Here is an 18,280-nt window from a genome sequence, read left to right as displayed (position 1 = left end):
GGAAATGACATGAATATGAACGGAAAGGTAAATGCATCACCATGTTAGAGGTCAACCTTGCAACACTAAGTAAAAGTGACTAGGATGTGACTACCATGATGAAGATCGATGAAAAAGTTGGAATATCAAAGCTCCTTCTATTTTGATTTACTCATGCTTTAGCCAAAAAATGGGTGAGGGCTAATGAGGGGGGTAGATCTTAAGCTAGGCCTTTGTCCACATACTTTCTTTTATCCCATTGAATATTTTGCATGTTATCTTTATGGCTCATGCTTTTTCTTTTCTTTTAGCTACATCAACCTCTGAGGGCAAGGTTTATAGGCCCCTACTCAAGAATGAGGAAATCAAGGAACCAATATTGGTGATAGATAGCAATCAACCTGAAGATTGGAGCATGAAACCAAGGAAAGATGGAAAGCAATAAGTATGGGTTACCGAGGGCACGCAGGATCAATCAGCACCACCTATTTATGCCCCTACTAGATAATGGAAAGAAAGACCTCAAAGAAGGTCACATTGGACTAGGATTAGGGGTTAACCACCAAGGTGAAGCATGGGCCAAGAATACAACAAGAAGTGGTCAATCATTCAATTCAACTAGTGATTCATACTAATATGCTCTTAAACATTATATGAAAGCACTTGATGACAAGCATAATTTATGTATCTTATAATGGATGACCCAACTTCAACTAATAAGTAGGCTAGATGTCTCAAACCATTAACTAGAGCATAGGTGGAGGGCCTTTGAGGTTGGATATCCACAGATCACATAGTTGTTGGTTGGCAAGATGAACATGTTAGAATTCCATGCACCCCAGGTCTGGTCTATGCTTTAGCTAGAAAACATAAACACACTAAAAATGCCTAACTTCAAACTTTTGCACAGTGGAAATATACAAGCAATTAGATCAATGTACAATACACAATAAGTATGCCCAAACTTGTTTTCTTATTTGTCCATTAACAAGAAAATGCACAAGGCTCTCGTACTAGGGATAGTGGCCCTTTACATCCCTGTACAATGCCAAATATCAAGTCTAATCCTTTAGACCAAACACCTAGGGCTAAGGCTTTGTCCTCTCAATCCTCACTGCGCAATTATATGCACCTACGACACTCTAGCAACACAGTTATAGCTAACTAGGGCTTTACCAACCCACCTTAAATCATACAAATATCAATCAACTTACGTGGCAGTAGCTTTTCTCCTTGTTGTAGCAAATAGACCTCCTTTTCCATCCACATCAGCCCTCTACCAGCCTTCTTGTAGCCATGGCCTACTCCCTTAGGCCTACACACACCTTTCCTTGCCCTTTGCCAATCCTTCCGCACACTCAGCCTTATTTTTTGGCCCTACGACCTTCTCCTAAGCATTGTTTAGGCCTCAGTCCTCTCGTTGTCCTTGCAGACTGCCTTCTTTTAGTTGTTTCATCCTCGAACTACCTTATCTAGGCCTCATCCCTCTTGCACAACAATCTACAAGACCTGTGTCGCTCCTCCTTGGCTGTGGCTTGCCTTTTCTAACCTGGGACTACTCCTTTCTTATTCTAGATCATACATAGGCCCCCAACCTCCTTCAACTACACCTACAACTAGCTCTACAACCTTCCTTGGCCTTCGTGTAGTAGTTGTAGCCCTCGGTTGTCCTTCTTCAACTACGGACTACTCCAACTAGACTTTGGTTGCTACTTTAGCCCTGCATCAATATAAAAACTCAACCAAATGCCCCTTCATCCTGTAGCTTCCCTTGCTCCAACAAAAACAAGGTTCGGTCTATCCTTTGCCAAGCCTTCTTCCAATATCCTGCAACTCCTTTTGTTGCCTATGCCAAGTCACATCTAGCCTCTTCACTTCATGCAAGAAGAAAGATCCTTTATGCTTCTTGTCCTCCAAATTTCTCCATTAGTTTCTTATTTATACTTGTCCTTAGGTCTCTTAGGAAGCCCTCATGTCCTTCAAGAAACCTCCAACACAACATTAACATTAAATTATAATTTCCTTAGGTTCAAAGCCCACTCACTTTGGGTCCAAAACCTTGCACTTGGGTGCAAAGCCCACACATCACAGTTTGTGGGTGTTTCTCTCACAAGCCTAACACAAAGGGCATGTGAGAGTACCTCTTGCTGCTACCCAATTTCAGCACTCCCTCTTAGCGAGGGAAGTGCTTCCATTCCTTGGAAGTCTCTATGTTTCCAACACTAGTACACAATCATATTCCACAACTGCTCTCCAACATTCATCATACGCTTCATCTTTCATCACAAAAGTGAAACCTGTTATAAGAACAAAACCCTTCTTACTACTAGAAGCTTCTTGCTTCTTCATTTCCTAATAGACCTTTAGGCTAGTCCATGGTTCTCTCTTGTCAGATATGGAAGTCTCCTTTCTTCTCTCTAATGATGCACTCTCCTAGTGTTGTTGACTCTCCCTCTGAACTGGCGAACTCCCTCTGGAACTTGACTCCCTTTGGGTCTCCATAACCTTCTCCTTTCCTTGGTCAATAAGCTTGCCCTTTAACCTGTACAAACCATTCTCTCTTGTTGAAATGTGTAACTAGGTTCGGTCTTCATAATGTCCAATGTAATCATGATTTTATATATTTGATATAAAGAGAAAAAGAAATTTATTATTTTCATTCTTGATGCATGGGTTTCATGCTCAAGGTAAATTTATTTACAAGTCAAGCACCCATTGAGTGCTTCTAGATTTTTCATAGAGTTATGAAGTCAAAAGAGTCATTGTCATACATGTAAGACCCCTTTGGGCATGTTGTATCTTGTAAAGGAAAATGTTTGTAGAGTCAAAAGTGTCATAAAGACCCTCCAAGACCTTATCAACAAGCAACAACAAGTCAACGTACATGGAGGATAAAGTCGACCTCATCGACAACTATTCGACCACCACAAGGAGACTATATATAAGATCTCAACCTCATTTGGAGAAGTACTAATTAAGTTCAACCAAGGACAAGAAAAATACTAAAAGGAGAGCAAAGAAGGAGATTAAAAAGAAGAAGAAACTGAATTTATTTAACACTGTTTTGGGCTAAATCCTCTCACACATGGGAAATAAATTAGGGCATCTATTTGCTGCAAGAAGACCGAATTGCAGAGCCATCAAGAAGTTACATTTGGTGCCAAGAAGACTTATTTTGGACGTTGAATTATCAAGAAAAGAAAGTGCTTTCCAAGCGAAGGAAAAAGAAGACAAATTTCTCCATCTTTTCCCACATGTACCAATCTATGGTTTCTACAGAAGAGGTCAAAAATTACAGGTCCAAAATCTTGAAGTTGCTATAAGGAAAGTTTTGACTTGGGTTGACTTTGTGAGAAACAAGTTTATCAAGGAGAAGTTTGACTTGGTCTTGGAGGAGTCTTTAACAAGGGTCTTAGGTCTTGGAATTCGTCATTTGAAGTTCTATAAGAAGAGAAGAGTTCTTGTGGGCTTTCCTCTTAAGAGGAGAGGTTTTGGCCCTGGCTTATAGCCTATATCTTGTGTCCTCTTGTCTCATTGTTCTTCATTGTTTAGTAACTGTTTGATGGTAAGAACACTAAAAATAATCAAGTGAAAGAAGAATCTAATCAAGTTAAGAAAAAAAATACATCACAAGCAGTCATCAAAGATAGAGAAATCACCTAATCTAGCTACCCCTAGATTTCTCAACATCTCTGACCCCAAGAACCACCCCTGCGCTAGAGGTAGTTCCACTGGGCTTAAGCATCACTTTTTCATTCCATAATATAACATCAAACCTATTTGGCTCAATTGTTGAAACTAAAATCATGCTGCACCTGAGCTCTGATACCCAACATATATCCTAGACTCGCATGTCCAAAGTACCCAAAGTACAACAATTCCTCTAACTACATGCTAACTCTTATCACCAATTCTTCACATGTAGATCAGTGTCCCACTCGGTCAAGCTCTCAAACACTTCTCATGTTCCTGCCATATGCTTTGAGGCTTTGTTGTCTATGAACCAATCACCCTCACAAATGGTGCTCCCGAAGTAATGAGAGATAAGAGAAAACTCCTCATTGAATCTCCTAGCGAACTCATCCTCGCCAACTATAGCTGGAGCAACCATCGCCATCTCAGGATTCTTCTCTTTCCCTCTTTTCTTCTTATGTGGACACTTGCTTGCATAATTTTATGAATAAAAATATATATATAAAATAATACAAATAATGTAAAACTATAATAATAATAAATAATGATTAATTAGTAACTAGTTAATGAAAAGGTGTGTCCCTAAGGACATAACTGTTGGTGAAGAGATACCTGCCAGGGGTATATAAGCAGGCCCACACGCTCATTGTAATCATCTCATATGTCATCAATTCTTTTATATAATATTGAATATACACTTGTCCTACAATGGATGTCTTTGTCTTTGAAGTATTTTGAAGCTTACTCTGTTGCATATACGAACTTTGTTCATTACATCGGTATCAGAACATTCCTCTGAGTATACGAACGTTGTTCGTTATAGTGGTATCAGAGCTACGTTAGCTAATCCCAGCCTCTAGCCATCAACTCCTTATCAGATCAAGCATTTCGCTACATAATTGGAGGTTCTCCATTCTGGTGATTTTTCCATTTTAGCCATTATTAAAATATATATATTAGAAAAAAAGGGATTAAAAAAATTAAAAGAAAATAAATTAAAAAACTAAAAAGAAGTAAAAAGGAGAGTAAAAAAAAAAGGATTAATAAATAAATAAATAATTATTAAAAAAAATCAGAAAAAAAAATATATATAAAAATCAAAGAGGGAAAAAAAGTTGTATAAAAAAAACAATTAAGCTACATAAAAGAATATATTTTAAAAAGTGTAAGTGCGGCTGCAGCCTCCACCCAACAGGTAGCCACTATTACTGAATCCAACGAGCCACAACCTTGACTTACCACCACCACTGAGCATTAGAGAGACGCCACCACCAATTCATCAACAGGTTGTTTGAGCCGTACCACGGCTGTCATTTCGACATCAATTTCCACTCTGTCTCTTCCGGTTGCTGCTGTGCTATTTCCATTTTGCACCTAAGTCTCTGCCTATGTTCCCCCGCAGCACCCTGACGACCAACGTACCACTACCTGTACCCCTCTATTCCACCATCCCTTCCACTGTCGACCAACAATCCTTGACATGCTTCATTGACAAATCTCTACATGAATCCTCCTTCTATTGAAGTCGCACTCTTTGTTCCCCGACCAGTCCGCTCAATGCTCCTCATTCGTCAATGCCCGCGATTATCGCCCCAACCGAGCTACCTCTCGTCAAAAATCCCTCCCGCACCGTTGCACTGTTCCCGGTGATGAACTATTCCCGTCCGCCTTTCTATCTACCACAACAACCTACATCCACCTATTTCCAATCGATCCAACGCACCCATACACTGCTCGACCCACACCCTTACACTGCTCAACCCAACACCATTCCTCATCCACAGCATCATGTTTCACACCTTTTCTCCTGTCGTATCCCACCCATTCATTGTTTGATATCCATATATTAAGTTCATATTTATTATATAGTTTATATAATAAAGCTATATAATAAGTGTTATTTAAATAACAATAATTTTATTATAAGTTAAATTAGTTAATTTAATATATATATATTATATTATTACATTAAAAATATATATATATATATATATAGATATATATATATATATATATTATTTTAAAAAAAAACAAAACAAAACAAAAAAATTATTTTTAAAACCCTAAATTCACTGAGAAAAATATGGAGTCTAGTTCGAAAATAAAGGAAGCAAAATTCTCCTATAAAGGTATTCCAATTGTAGATTTTAGATTATTTACATTAAAAGGGTGTATCCAAGGGAAAGAGATTAGTATTGCTATTAATCCAAGCATCGAGGATAATTACATCAATATTAATTTGGCAAATCAACTATTAGTTCTAGAGCCAAATATAGGCGAACGAAAAGGTATTTTTGGCAAAAAAGAATATGAAATTAATGATTTACAAGTGACAGTTGATCATTATGAGTACATATCTCAATTTTGTGTTGTAACTATGCTTGACAAAGAGGTTGACATAATTCTCGGTCAACCTTGGTTCAAGGAATTAGATATGTTCATGTTGAACACCAAAATAAAAGAAAAAAATCTTGATGTTCCCTTACAAGAAGAAGATGGTCACGTTCCAAGACATGACAATGAAATCAAAACTGATAATGCCTTCATCAAAAGATCTTAAGAATATTTCGAAACTAATGTTTCAAGAGAATCTAGAAACAATATCAAAGAAGCAAAAAGAGCTTGATGAAATCATATCCAACAAAAACAAGGAAAATTCATGTTTGAAGGAGCATAATCAGAAACTACCTACACAAGTGAGAAAATGTAAAGCTAAGGCCACAAAGAAGGAACTCAAGAAGCGCTTATCAGAACAAGAAGAAAATTTACGTTTAAATGTAGGAATTTGCAGGGTAACTTCCTCAGATAGAACACCAAAAGGACACCACTCACAAACAGATCGTAGATCAATACACCAGTATTCTTGATGTGGTTAAAACCCTTAAAGAAGGAAACAGTCCACGGCCTGAGCCAATGCGGCCACTTCAGGCAATTTATTAATAAAAGAATGAAAATTTATATAAGCTCCTCTCATGAACAGTCACCCTACAAATGACCCTCCATGCTCTTTAAATAGAGATCATGGACCAATCGGGTGTTAAGCCACGGATCAAGTGTCGAAAAATACCGAAGAAAGAATGAACCGTCGGATCACTTCATGTCTAGAACATATCGTGATTGTCGGATTGTAAGTCACAAAAGTACATAGTAAAGAAACACACTTTACCTAGCTCTACACTAAACCAAGTTATACTTAACTATTTCTTATGTGTCCAAATATCCTAACATCCCCCCTTAAGAACAACTTGGGATAGGATTGAAGGATGTACAAATATGACACAATAGGAGAAGGAAGGAGGCATTAGAGCCTATCCCCCCTTAGTGACAACTTCCTGAACTCCAACCATAAATGGAAGTTTAGTAAACTTTGCCTCTTTGAGAGCCTTTGTAAACATGTCTGCAACTTGATCATCAATGGAACAATATTGCACTTCAAGAAAATGGTCATGAATGAGCTTTCTGATGAAGTGCATGTGTAGTTCAATGTGTTTGTTGTGCTGATGTTGCACTGGATCTTTGCATAGTTGAATGGCACTTTGATTATCACACCAAAGTGTAGTCGGATGCCGCTGCTGAAAGCCAAACTCTGACAAGATCTGACGAAGCCACAGGGCTTCCTTACTAGCTTCTACGGCGCCACGATACTCTGCTTCTGCTGAAGAAAGAGAAATGGCACTTTGTTTCTTGCAATCCCATGTAATAGGTCCAGAACCAAGAGTGGACATAACCTACAGTAGACTTCTGAACATCAGGGTCACCAACCCAATCGGAATCAGTGAAACCAACCAATAGAGGAGATGCTTTTGCACTGTAATGAATTCCAAACTGAACTGTTGCTCGAACATAACGAAGTATTCTTTTAGTTGCTTTCCGATGACTTTCATGTGGGTTTTGCATAAACCGAGCAATAAGGCCAACAACAAAGGAAAGGTCAGGACGAGTATGGGTCAAATACAAAAGTTTTCCTACAAGCTGGCAGTATAAGGTGGCATCAACTTCAGGGGAAGTACAAGTGACTAAAAGTTTGGCTCCAGATTGAAAGGGAGAAGGGGCTGGCTTACAGTCTTCCATGTGAAAGTGGCGTAGAAGATCACAGGCATACTTGGACTGGGAAAGCGAAATACCTTCCTTGGATTGCAAGACTTGAAGACCAAGAAAATAATGCAAGTGTCCTAAGTCTGTCATTTCAAACTGCTTTTTAAGGCTGGACTTCACATCATTTATAGGTTGGGATCACTATCGATACCATGTAGGAATTTACTGGGTAAGTTCCTCAGATAGAACACCAAAGGACACCGCTCACAAACAAATCGCAGATCAATACACTAGTATTCTTGACGTGGTTAAAACCCTCAAAGAGGGAAATAGTCCACAGCTTGAGCCAATGCACCCACTTCAGGCAATTTATTAATAAAATAAAGAAAATTTACATAAGCTTCTCTTATGAACAGTCACCCTACAAATGACCCTCCATGCCCTTTAAATAGAGATCATGGACCAATCGAGTGTTAAGCCACGGAGCAAGTGTCGATAATATTGAGGAGAGAATGAACCGTCAGATCACTTCATGTCTAGAACATATTGTGACCGTCGGATTGTAAGTTACAAAAGTACATAGTAAAGAAACACACTTTACCTAACTTTACACTAGACCAAGTTATACTTAACTATTTCCTATGTGTTGGAATATCCTAACATTAAAAAACCTTAATCAAACATTATTAGAACAAATCCAAAGTTCAAAAGATGAGGAGGATACTAAACATAAGGTTAATAATCCAGAAGGTGAAGAGCTTTTACGTCTAAAGAATCATAAGCAAAACCTTCATACGCAAATAAAGAAGCTTAAAAGTGACAAGAAGTCACTAAATGACAAGTTAGAACGACTTACTCAAGAGGAAGTATTGAAGTCTCCACCCATAACAGTCCAAGTTGAAGATAAAGGAATAAATACTGATCCAGTCAATATCACAACTCAAGAAGAAGAGAAACCTATAGAAATTAAAACCAATCTAGATATTGCAGTTCAAACAATGGAAATTCCAAGTGATGGTTCTGTAGCCAACTCAACAACAACAATACCTGAAGTAAATGAGGAAATTACCACACACATGATAAGGGGAAATCCAACCCGTAGAACTCCTTATCGACATCCAAACCATAAGAGCAGACAACTAAGTCAATCTATATATTTGAACCATTCAAAATAGAAACAACAGATTTATGTTCCAAAGAATACTGAAATTTGCAGAATCCAGTCCTATGATAATTACAAATCTCCAGTGACTGGAAGATTCCCCAGAGGATTAATCTAGGATGGTCAAATCCATTATCAGTCCGACAATTTTGTTTATCACTCAGAGCATCATATCGACTTGTATCAACGAAGATGAAATTTCAGAGACGAGAAGATATTCAAAACAAGAAAAGAGATCAAGCCCTTTCATCAATAAGCTTTGAGGACAAAACTTTTTGAAGAGGAAAGCAGTGTTATGAATAAAAAATATATATATATAAAATAATACAAATAATGTGAAACTATAATAATAATAAATAATGATTAATTAGTAACTAGTTAATTAAAAGGTATGTCCATAAGGACATAACCGTTGGTGAAGAGGTACCTGCTTAGGGTATATAAGCAGGCCCTCACCCTCATCGTAATCATCTCATATGTCATCAATTCTTTTATATAATATTCAATATACACTTACTTGTCCTACAATGGATGTCTTTGTCTTCGAAGTATTTTGAAGCTTACTCTGTTGTGTATACGAACTTTGTTCGTTAAATTGGTATAAGAGCATTCCTCTGTGTATACAAACGTTGTTCGTTACACATAATGACCAAACTCTTCACATGCAAAGCATTTCACTTTGCTTAAATCCTTCTTGATGATGAACTTATCTTTTCCCTTCTTTTGCTTACTAGTGATGACAACGTTCTCTACATCAGGACTATTTTGCTAAAGATCCTCATCCCGAAGTTCCTCCTAGATGAAATCATCCCATAACCTGTTCCAATCTGGAAGATTCTATCATGATACTAGTCCTTTGATGACTGAATTCCACTGATCTGAGAAGCCCTTTAGTGCAGTCTTCACGAACTTTGATTCTTCCACATTGTCCCCTATAATTACAAGCTCATCAAGAACTTGCGAAATCCTTGTTAGATACCAAGTCATGTTCTCTGAACTTGCCATCTTGATGTCCCTAAGCTTATCTCTCAATACCATCTTTCGGTTCTTGTTCTTGTTCTGAAACAACGCTTTCAAAGCTTCTGACATGTGCCATGTAGTGTTTTTTCCGGTAAGATGAGGCATCAAGTAATTGTTGACTCCATCAAAAATGATCAACTTGGCCTTTGCATCGGCCAAGTTATACAAAGCCAAGGTTGTTGCAATAGTTGGTGTGAAAATTCTGAAACCCGGAATCCCACTGCAGCAACTGATTTAGTTTCTTCTATTTGTTAAATGAATTGAACAAACTATTCACTATGTTCTACGGTAAATATCGAAACTAATACACTGCAGCCTTCACAAATAAAATATTGCGGAAGAAATAAAAATGCTAGAAGAATAGATGCACACACACACAATTATCTTTGGACTAAGTCCCCAGAAAAACCCAACTCGGGAAAAATCGATGCAGCAGCTGAGGGTTTTAACATTATGCAGTGGTAAATCTGAGTACAAAACTATGGATGCTCAAATCTAGCAACCCATACAGAGAAATGACTGAAAATAAGTCTAGTGAGAAAAGTCTTACTCCCACAGGCAATCTGACACTGACCTTGGCTCAAGATGAGCTGCTCTCTGTTGCCTATGCGCAGTCCCTGTGTCAGCCTACGCAGTACTGCGTCCCACAACTCGAATTGCTTCCCTCTCGCTATCTGATCAGCTATTGTCTGGAAGATGGACACTTCTGGCCCCTGGACTCCCTCTCTTGCTTCTAGCATTGAATCACTACTCCCCAGCAAAATACAAAATCCCCTCTGTAGCATTGCACTGCCTCTGCGTGGCTCTGCGCTGCCTCTCTGTGGCACTCACTGCCTCTCTGCAATGCACTCATTGGAATAGGAAAATCTTCCTTCGGCCTTATTATCCCTGCCCCTCTCACTTCTTTGAGCTCACTAGCTCTCTCTCTGGCAACTCAACGTTGTTATTCTGGAGTTCAATCTGCCAATGAAATCTAATTGTTGGTGGTTGATGTGTATTCTCCAAGCCCCATCAAGTTTCTTCTTATAATCTCTCGTTGAGACATCAACAGCCAAGATTAAAACATAATCGATGGCTAAGATTAACTAGAACTCGATCCATGTCTTTTTCTAGAAGATTCTCACCATGACTTAATTAATATCCTTTAATTAATCATATTCCCTAAGTTTAGACTTAGGAAACATTAAAAAACGATTAATTATTTTAATTAAGTCATCTCTAAGTGGAATTTCCAGAAACAATTTCTGGGTTTTGGAGAATACATGTATTCTAGCCTCCCCACCAAATTTCGGGGCTAGAACACATCCGATGCTACAAAAACTAACAGTTGGTGCCTTGATCTGGGTGTTGGCATAACCCATAAATCATTCACCAACAATACTATCTTTATTCTTTCCTTCCATGAAGTGTAATTGGATGTCCCTTCCAACTGGTCTTCAAATCTCAAGCCAAAAACCATATTGTCCGTTCAATTCTTATCTAGAGACAGCTGTCAATCCTTCAACAGCAAAACAACTCAACTCCCTCGTATAGGTGCCACCTGTGCACAATTATCACCCAACTGCTCTCCAAAGTAGCTCTGATACCATGTTAGAATTCCATGCACCCCAAGTCTAGTCTATGCTTTAGCTAGAAAACATAAACACACTAGAAATGCCTAACTTCAAACTTTTGCACAGCGGAAATATACTAGCAATTAGATCAACGTACAGTACAGAATAATTCTGCCCAAACTTGTTTTCTTATTTGTCCATTAACAAGAAAATCCATAGGGCTCTCGTACCAGGGATAGTGGTCCTTTACATCCTTGTACAATGCCAATATCAGGTCTAATCCTTTAGACCAAACACCTAGGGCTGAGGCTTTGTCGTCTAAGCCCTCACTGCCCAATTATATGGACCTACAGCACTCTAACAACACAGTTGTAGCTAACTAGGGCTTTACCAGCCCACCTTAAATCATACAAATACCAATCAGCTTACCTGGCAATAGCTTTTCTCCTTGTTGTAGCAAACAAATCTCCTTTTCCATCCACAGCAGCCCTTTGCCAACCTTCCTACAGCCTTGGCCTGCAGCCACCTTTCCTTGCCCTCTACCAGTTCTTAAGCACACTCAGCCTTCTTTTCTGGCCCTGCGTCCCCTCTCCTAGGCCCTATTCAGGCCTCGGATCCCTTATTGTCCTTGCGGCTTGCCCTAACAATCCCACAGGTAGACTTCTTTTAGTTGTTTCAACCTCAGCCTGCCTTATCTAGGCCTCGGCCCTCTTCTACAGCAATCTACAGGACCCGCACCCCTCCTTCTCCCTAGTTGTGGCCTGCCTTTTTTAACCTCATATTACTCCTTTCTTATTCCATATCACACACAGGCTTGTGGCCTCCTTCAACCACACCTATGGCCGGCTCAACGGCCTTCCTCAACCTTCCTATAAGTTTGTAACAGTTGCGGCCCTTGACTGTCCTTCAACTTCAGCCTACTCCAACCAGACTTCACATGCCCTTTTAGCCCTACATCAACAGAATAACTCAGCCAGATACCCTTCAACCTGCAGCTTCCCTTCCTACAACAGAAACAGGGCTGAGTCTGTCCTTTTCCAAGCCTTCTTCCCATCTCCTGTGGCTCCTTTTGCTGCCTGGGCTAAGTCACATCTAGCCTCTTCACTTCACACAAGAAGAAAGATCCTTTATGCTTCTTGTCCTTCAAACTTATCCAATAGTTTCTTATTTATACTTGTCCTCAGGTTTCTTAGGAAGCCCTTCTGTCCTTTAAAAAACCTCCAACACAACCTTACAATTAAATTAGAATTTCCTTGGGTTCAAAGCCCACTCACTTTGGGTCCAAAACTCCAAACTAGGGTGCAAGGGCATACATCAAATTTTGTGGGTATTTCTCTCTCACAACCCTAAGCACCAAGGGCATGTGAGAGTACCTTCTGATGCTACCCAATTTCAACATAACAGAATGGGAGAAAATTTTCCTCCTAGCGGTCAAACACTTGGGTGGGTAACAGGACCCATATTGTTACCATGGCCAATATTGGATGCTGCACATCAATGCATTCCCCATAGAACTTGCAACTCTACCTGTGCATCTGTGTTTGTGTATCATACAAGTCTAAAAGCCTTAAAGGGACTTGTTGAGTATGCATTCTACACGTGACAGCTAGTGAACTACAAACTAAAGTAGATAAATTGGGTTTTACTAAAAATGCAAGAAATACAAAAACCATTGAATATTAGAAGGTGATATGTAGTACATCTAAAGTTGACATTGGAGGCCACTGTAAATAGAGTACTATAGGCTTCATATTCTATTTAGATGAAAATTTGGTAACCGTGAATGCCAATAATAAGATCGATCAATATAAGAAATATTGACCATCCATCATTAATTACACCTATTCTTGCAGTGCTGTACAACTCAATGGAAATAACCAGAAAACCCTACTTTGCCTAAAGTTCATCTACTTGCCTCATATATAGTAGGCTCCTTAGGAATGGCTCCCACTGCTCGAGGCTTTCTCACAATTTCTACTGGCAGATGCAGCCTAGCAGAAGCAGATCTCAATGCACATTCAGCATCATCAAGAAGCTTCTGAATATCTTGCTCTTTCCACAGGAACATGTCTTCTGATTTCCAAAGCTTGTCCTCGACGAACTCCAGATGATAATTATTATCTACTTTTAACAAGTAATTGCACTCTCCACCCATTACATGGAAAAACTTTGTAATGCTTGGGGGTAAACCAAGATCTTTAAACCCCTCAAGTAGGCCAGCAATTCTGTTCTCAAACTTCAAAGTGTTTCCTGGATAACCTGCAAAAATAAGTGACTAATATAAAAATGATACATAGAGTTCCATGTTTGAAGCACAAGACAAGAACATGAAAAAAACAATAGCCTGGGAATAACTACTAATGCAAACGCAATTTTATCAAAATGCTTCATTTTTCCCTTAGTAACAAAATACGTGCTATAGATGTCAAAAGCCCTGAAAACATACAAAAAATTAAACAGGAAAATATTCCTGACAATGCAAAATTACTTTTTTAAAGTACATTTTTTTAAAGCATATTGGGAAGTTATAAGCAAAAGAGAATCATCAACAACAACTATTTTTCCTTGGGGATTATTTAAGCAGCAAGATGATGTAAAGTAAATGAAACTTGTCAGCTCTACAATACAAGAACAACAAACTACTAAAAGCTGACGACAGAGACAGCCATGCATGAGCACTCCTTTCCAATATGAGGGCCCAGAAATCAACCATAAGAAATCTAATATGCAAAATAAAGACAGATCATTACCACAGGTTTAGCTCAGAATTCACTTAAATATCATAAAATAAAAAATATCCACGAAGCAACCTCACAATATCCCAAGCTTCATGTCAATAAATAAACATGGGACTATTGGTAAATGGTGGTAGGTACCCTTGAAATAATGTATTATAGCTACATTTAAGACAACTTAGAATATCTGATGAGACTTACTGTAGTGAACATGTGAACATGTATTAGATTTGTACTTTCTATTCTGTATTTTGTCCTTACCTCGTAATTTATGGGAGACATGGTCAAACCCTATCATTGTCTCACAAGTTATTACTCTATGTATAGTAATACAAATGAGTGTACAGCATGTGTACAGTTCCAACAATCTACTCTCTAATACTTGCGTAATTGCTCTCTTATGTTTTCTTGCATTTGAGTATTATCATCATTGGTATTGTGCTCATATCAATTAGTAACAGAGGTGAATGATAGCAACCTCTAAATCTAGTAACCATTAGCATTATGATATCACACCCTTGTCAGATCTAATACCATCAGACTTCTCAAGATTAAGGCCCTAGATCTAACCTCCTTAGAGGATCCCCTCTTACCCTCTGCTAGATCCACACTCTTCAACAGGGTTTAGATTTTTGTGCTCACATGCATTCATTGCAAATTTAGAGCTTTCTTTGCAACCGTAATATCCTTTTACGGGTACAACCGATTATAGTCAAAAACTGTGCCATTACGTGCAATGTTCTGGTATCATTTCCAGATTGGGGATATAATAGTGATTTTGTGCAGTATTGAATGAGTTATATCCTTGAGAAATAGATCTTAAATATTTGTTAGGACTTAAAATCCTATTTTACAATGCAGTTTCCTTTTACTTAGGAACCAAATTGAAGTCACACTGTCGTCATCGAAATCAAAGTTAGGACGCCATTTACAGCTTGGCGTCATCCTAACAACTATGAACAGTATTGAGAAAGTTGCAGCAATTTTAAGTTGTGGTTTTGTTCAGCCTCACAAAACTTGCAGAAAAGGGAGATCCAATTGAGTATAAGCTTCTCCTTTTAGTTTCCAAACCCTAGATCTATGTCAACAACAGTTTCAGATCCACATATAGGAAACGATGTTGTCCATGTTCAAGACCATGAAACAGGTTCCCCAACAACCATTAGTCTCCAATCAATAGGTTTTTACCCCTATTGACCACTACCAGTCAACTACCCATGTAGTACACCCCCTTTTTTCTTTGCAAAAAGGGGTAGCACCTGATCGACGTGTCCGTGCCATCCTACAGTCATCAGCAGCTTGATCATTTTAATTGTAAACCCAGTCTGCATGTATGAATTGTTCAAGTGGCGATTCCACTCCTTTCATCTATTGATTTTCTTGAGCAGAGATCTCGTTCTATCATCCATCTGATCCCTTATTATTCATCATGGATTATTCATTTAAACCATGTCATTTTACTGACCGTCGCCATGATTTTCCAGAGGATGCCATTTCTAAATTACCTATTTTCTCAGGTGGTGATTCAATCGCTGTTAGAAGGCATCTAGGCTTGTTTACTCACATAATGATCATATATTGTAGACCCCCTCAGTTTAATCATGAAGATATCAAGATGCGTCTTTTTGTCTTTTCTTTAGAGGGTGATGCTTTGAATTGGTTTAACAATTTTCCTAAGGATTCTTTCACTTCTTTGCAAGACATTGTCAATGCTTTTAAAGATAGATATGGTTATCCAAACAGCTTGCCTTCTGCCTCTAAAATTGTGCAAAAGAAAGAAAGTAATCCTATTAAAGGTCCAGCTGTTGAAGAAAGATTTCAAGATCAGAATGTGTCATCCACCAGTACTATTGCAGATCAAGTCCATGATAGTGGAAAATCAGGGACAAATGACAATGAAAAGGAAGAGCAAAAGCAAATTATACAAGAACTAATGCTGCTGGTGAAAAATATGGAGAGCAATCAAAATAATTATGTCAATGATGTGAAAACTTTATGCACACACCTTGAAAAACGTAATAGGGAGATAGAGATTATGCAAAATCAGCATGCTAAAGAAATTGAGGCCATGAAGACTAATCATGAAACAGAATTTAGATTCATGCAAAGCAAAATGTCAAACTTAGAGGAAAATATGGCGACCATGAAAGCGGATCATGATAGGGAAATTAATTCTATGCAAAACAAGTTATTAATTATGGATGAAGAAATGACTATCATGACGTTTGATCATAATAATCAGTTGGCCACCATGCAAGCAAATCACAAAGAAGAAATAAACTCCATGCAGCATTGCTTGATGGACATAAAGGAAAAGAACGATAAAGTAATAAAAGATATGGAAGAACACCATGCCAGGCAAATCAGTGCTATAAAGGTTGAACACTCTAGTCAGATGGATGCCATTAAAATACAGGTTCAAAAGTTTCAACAATGGTCAAAGGATAAGAGAAACCAGGGGACATCAACAGATCAGGAGCCTTCTCATTTGTCGCAACAAGTTCCATCTTATTATGAGGAGGTCATTGGTTCGATTGAAAGATGGTTAATTGAAGGTGATCCAGATAGACTTAAAAATGATAAATATCAGATGCAAGATAAAGAAAGGCATGTCACGCAAATCTTACATACTTCATCTGATAGCTTTGAAACAGAAAGTTACATGGTATCAGTGATACAGCCTGCCACAAAGAAAAAACGCAAGAGAAAGAAAATGAGAAGAAGATTTGATGCATCAGACGGCCGTGAGCAGCTTGATTTTCGGATAGGGAAAAATCCTACCATATGCAGAATTGGACATGGCACATCCGACAAGCAGCCGACAGATTTGCCTAAAAGCAGGCAAATGCTCAGTATACACTATATTGAACACATCTGATGCCATGAGGCATCCTTTCTATTGTATTTCTAACCCTACTCCTTGTTTTTTCCGCATTTTCATTTCTGTTTTAGGATTAGATTTACTTTTCTAGATAGTTAATAAATGAAGAGCTTTTATTTTTCCTGTGCTTAATGTATATGATGATTTTTGGATGGACGCTACTTATTTTTGTGTTGTATGGATGCAGATTCTGGATTATCACATTCCTACAGCGCAGCAACGTGTCCCCAAGTAGGGCCAGATGTTGACCACTACCAGTCAACTACCCATGCAGTACACCTCCTTTTTTCTTTGCAAAAAGGGGTAGCACCTGATCGACGTGTCCGTGCCATCCTGCAGTCATCAGCAGCTCGATCATTTTAATTGTAAACCCAGTCTGCATGTATGAATTGTAAATTATCTTAGCAGATATGAGTCGTTTATGTAAAATTGCCTAGGTGGACCTAACTTTCTAATGATAATCTACGTCCCGGAAGGTTTTTCGTCTCACCGATCTATGATCAGCAGAGTTTTCCTTCAGCCTGACCCCAAAGCCGGGATGGATTTTGTTATTAGAACTTTAGGAGAATCCTAGTGTGTTAATCTGCTAGATTATAGTTGTGTCGCAGAAACTGGGTGGTTTATGAGGGTCTATGATAAAGGGGTTTTCCCCCTTAAGATGTAAATTGTGAAAGTCATGATGTAAAGTGTCTTGAGGGTTAGAAAATGTTTTAATCCCCCTCATGAGTCCTGAGTCCTAAGTCCTAGGTCCTAGGGATTTTTTTTCCAAAGGCTAAGTTCGAGGATCCATTTAGAAAACGAATTAAAAATTAAAAAATTAAAAATAAATAAATAAATAACTGAAAAATAAAAAAATTATAAAATAAAAATAAAAATAATAAAAAATAAAAAATTATAAAAAAATTATAAAATAAAGCAAAAACCCTAAATAATAAAATAATAATATTTTGAGTGAATGCATGCAAAATATTATTTTTAATAATAAGTTAACAAGTTCGACGGATGAGATTAAGAGATGTCTTGATCCTCATCGACGGTCGAGATCATTTCGACATGGATCACTCGAACTAGCCGTTGGGATCATTTCCTTTAAATAGGGTGCTAGGGGTCAGTTGAGATCAGAAGATCTGTGAGTCTTGCGCTGAAGAAGCTCTCTTGTAGTTCATTTTTTGTGCAATAAAGAAGACTTTGGGGTTAAAAATCTTGCTGGTGTTACTCTTCT

At 38.2% G+C, this 18,280-nt stretch overlaps 1 protein-coding gene across 4 annotated transcripts in view; it reads right to left on the bottom strand.

Annotated features, from left to right (window-relative positions):
* Positions 1 to 18,280, bottom strand: part of LOC149186504 (IMP-specific 5'-nucleotidase 1-like) — a 355,273-nt gene that overhangs the window by 149,159 nt on the left and 187,834 nt on the right. For all 4 annotated transcript variants that reach the window (XR_016255698.1, XM_089411011.1, XM_089411012.1 and 1 more), the window contains one exon: positions 13,358 to 13,701. Coding sequence is in view for 3 of the 4 variants with exons in the window: in XM_089411011.1 (XP_089267137.1) it covers positions 13,358 to 13,701 (344 nt within the window). In the remaining variant the exon portion in view is untranslated. The remainder of the gene's footprint in view (positions 1 to 13,357; positions 13,702 to 18,280) is intronic.

The sequence above is a fragment of the Pinus tabuliformis genome, chromosome 3_1 (genome assembly GCF_031772625.1).
Source record: "Pinus tabuliformis cultivar Carrire ecotype Pingquan chromosome 3_1, CPIR1, whole genome shotgun sequence".
Classification (NCBI taxonomy): domain Eukaryota; kingdom Viridiplantae; phylum Streptophyta; class Pinopsida; order Pinales; family Pinaceae; genus Pinus; species Pinus tabuliformis.
The sequence above is the reverse complement of the archived record's forward strand: the minus strand, read 5'-3'. Positions and strand labels throughout refer to the sequence as shown.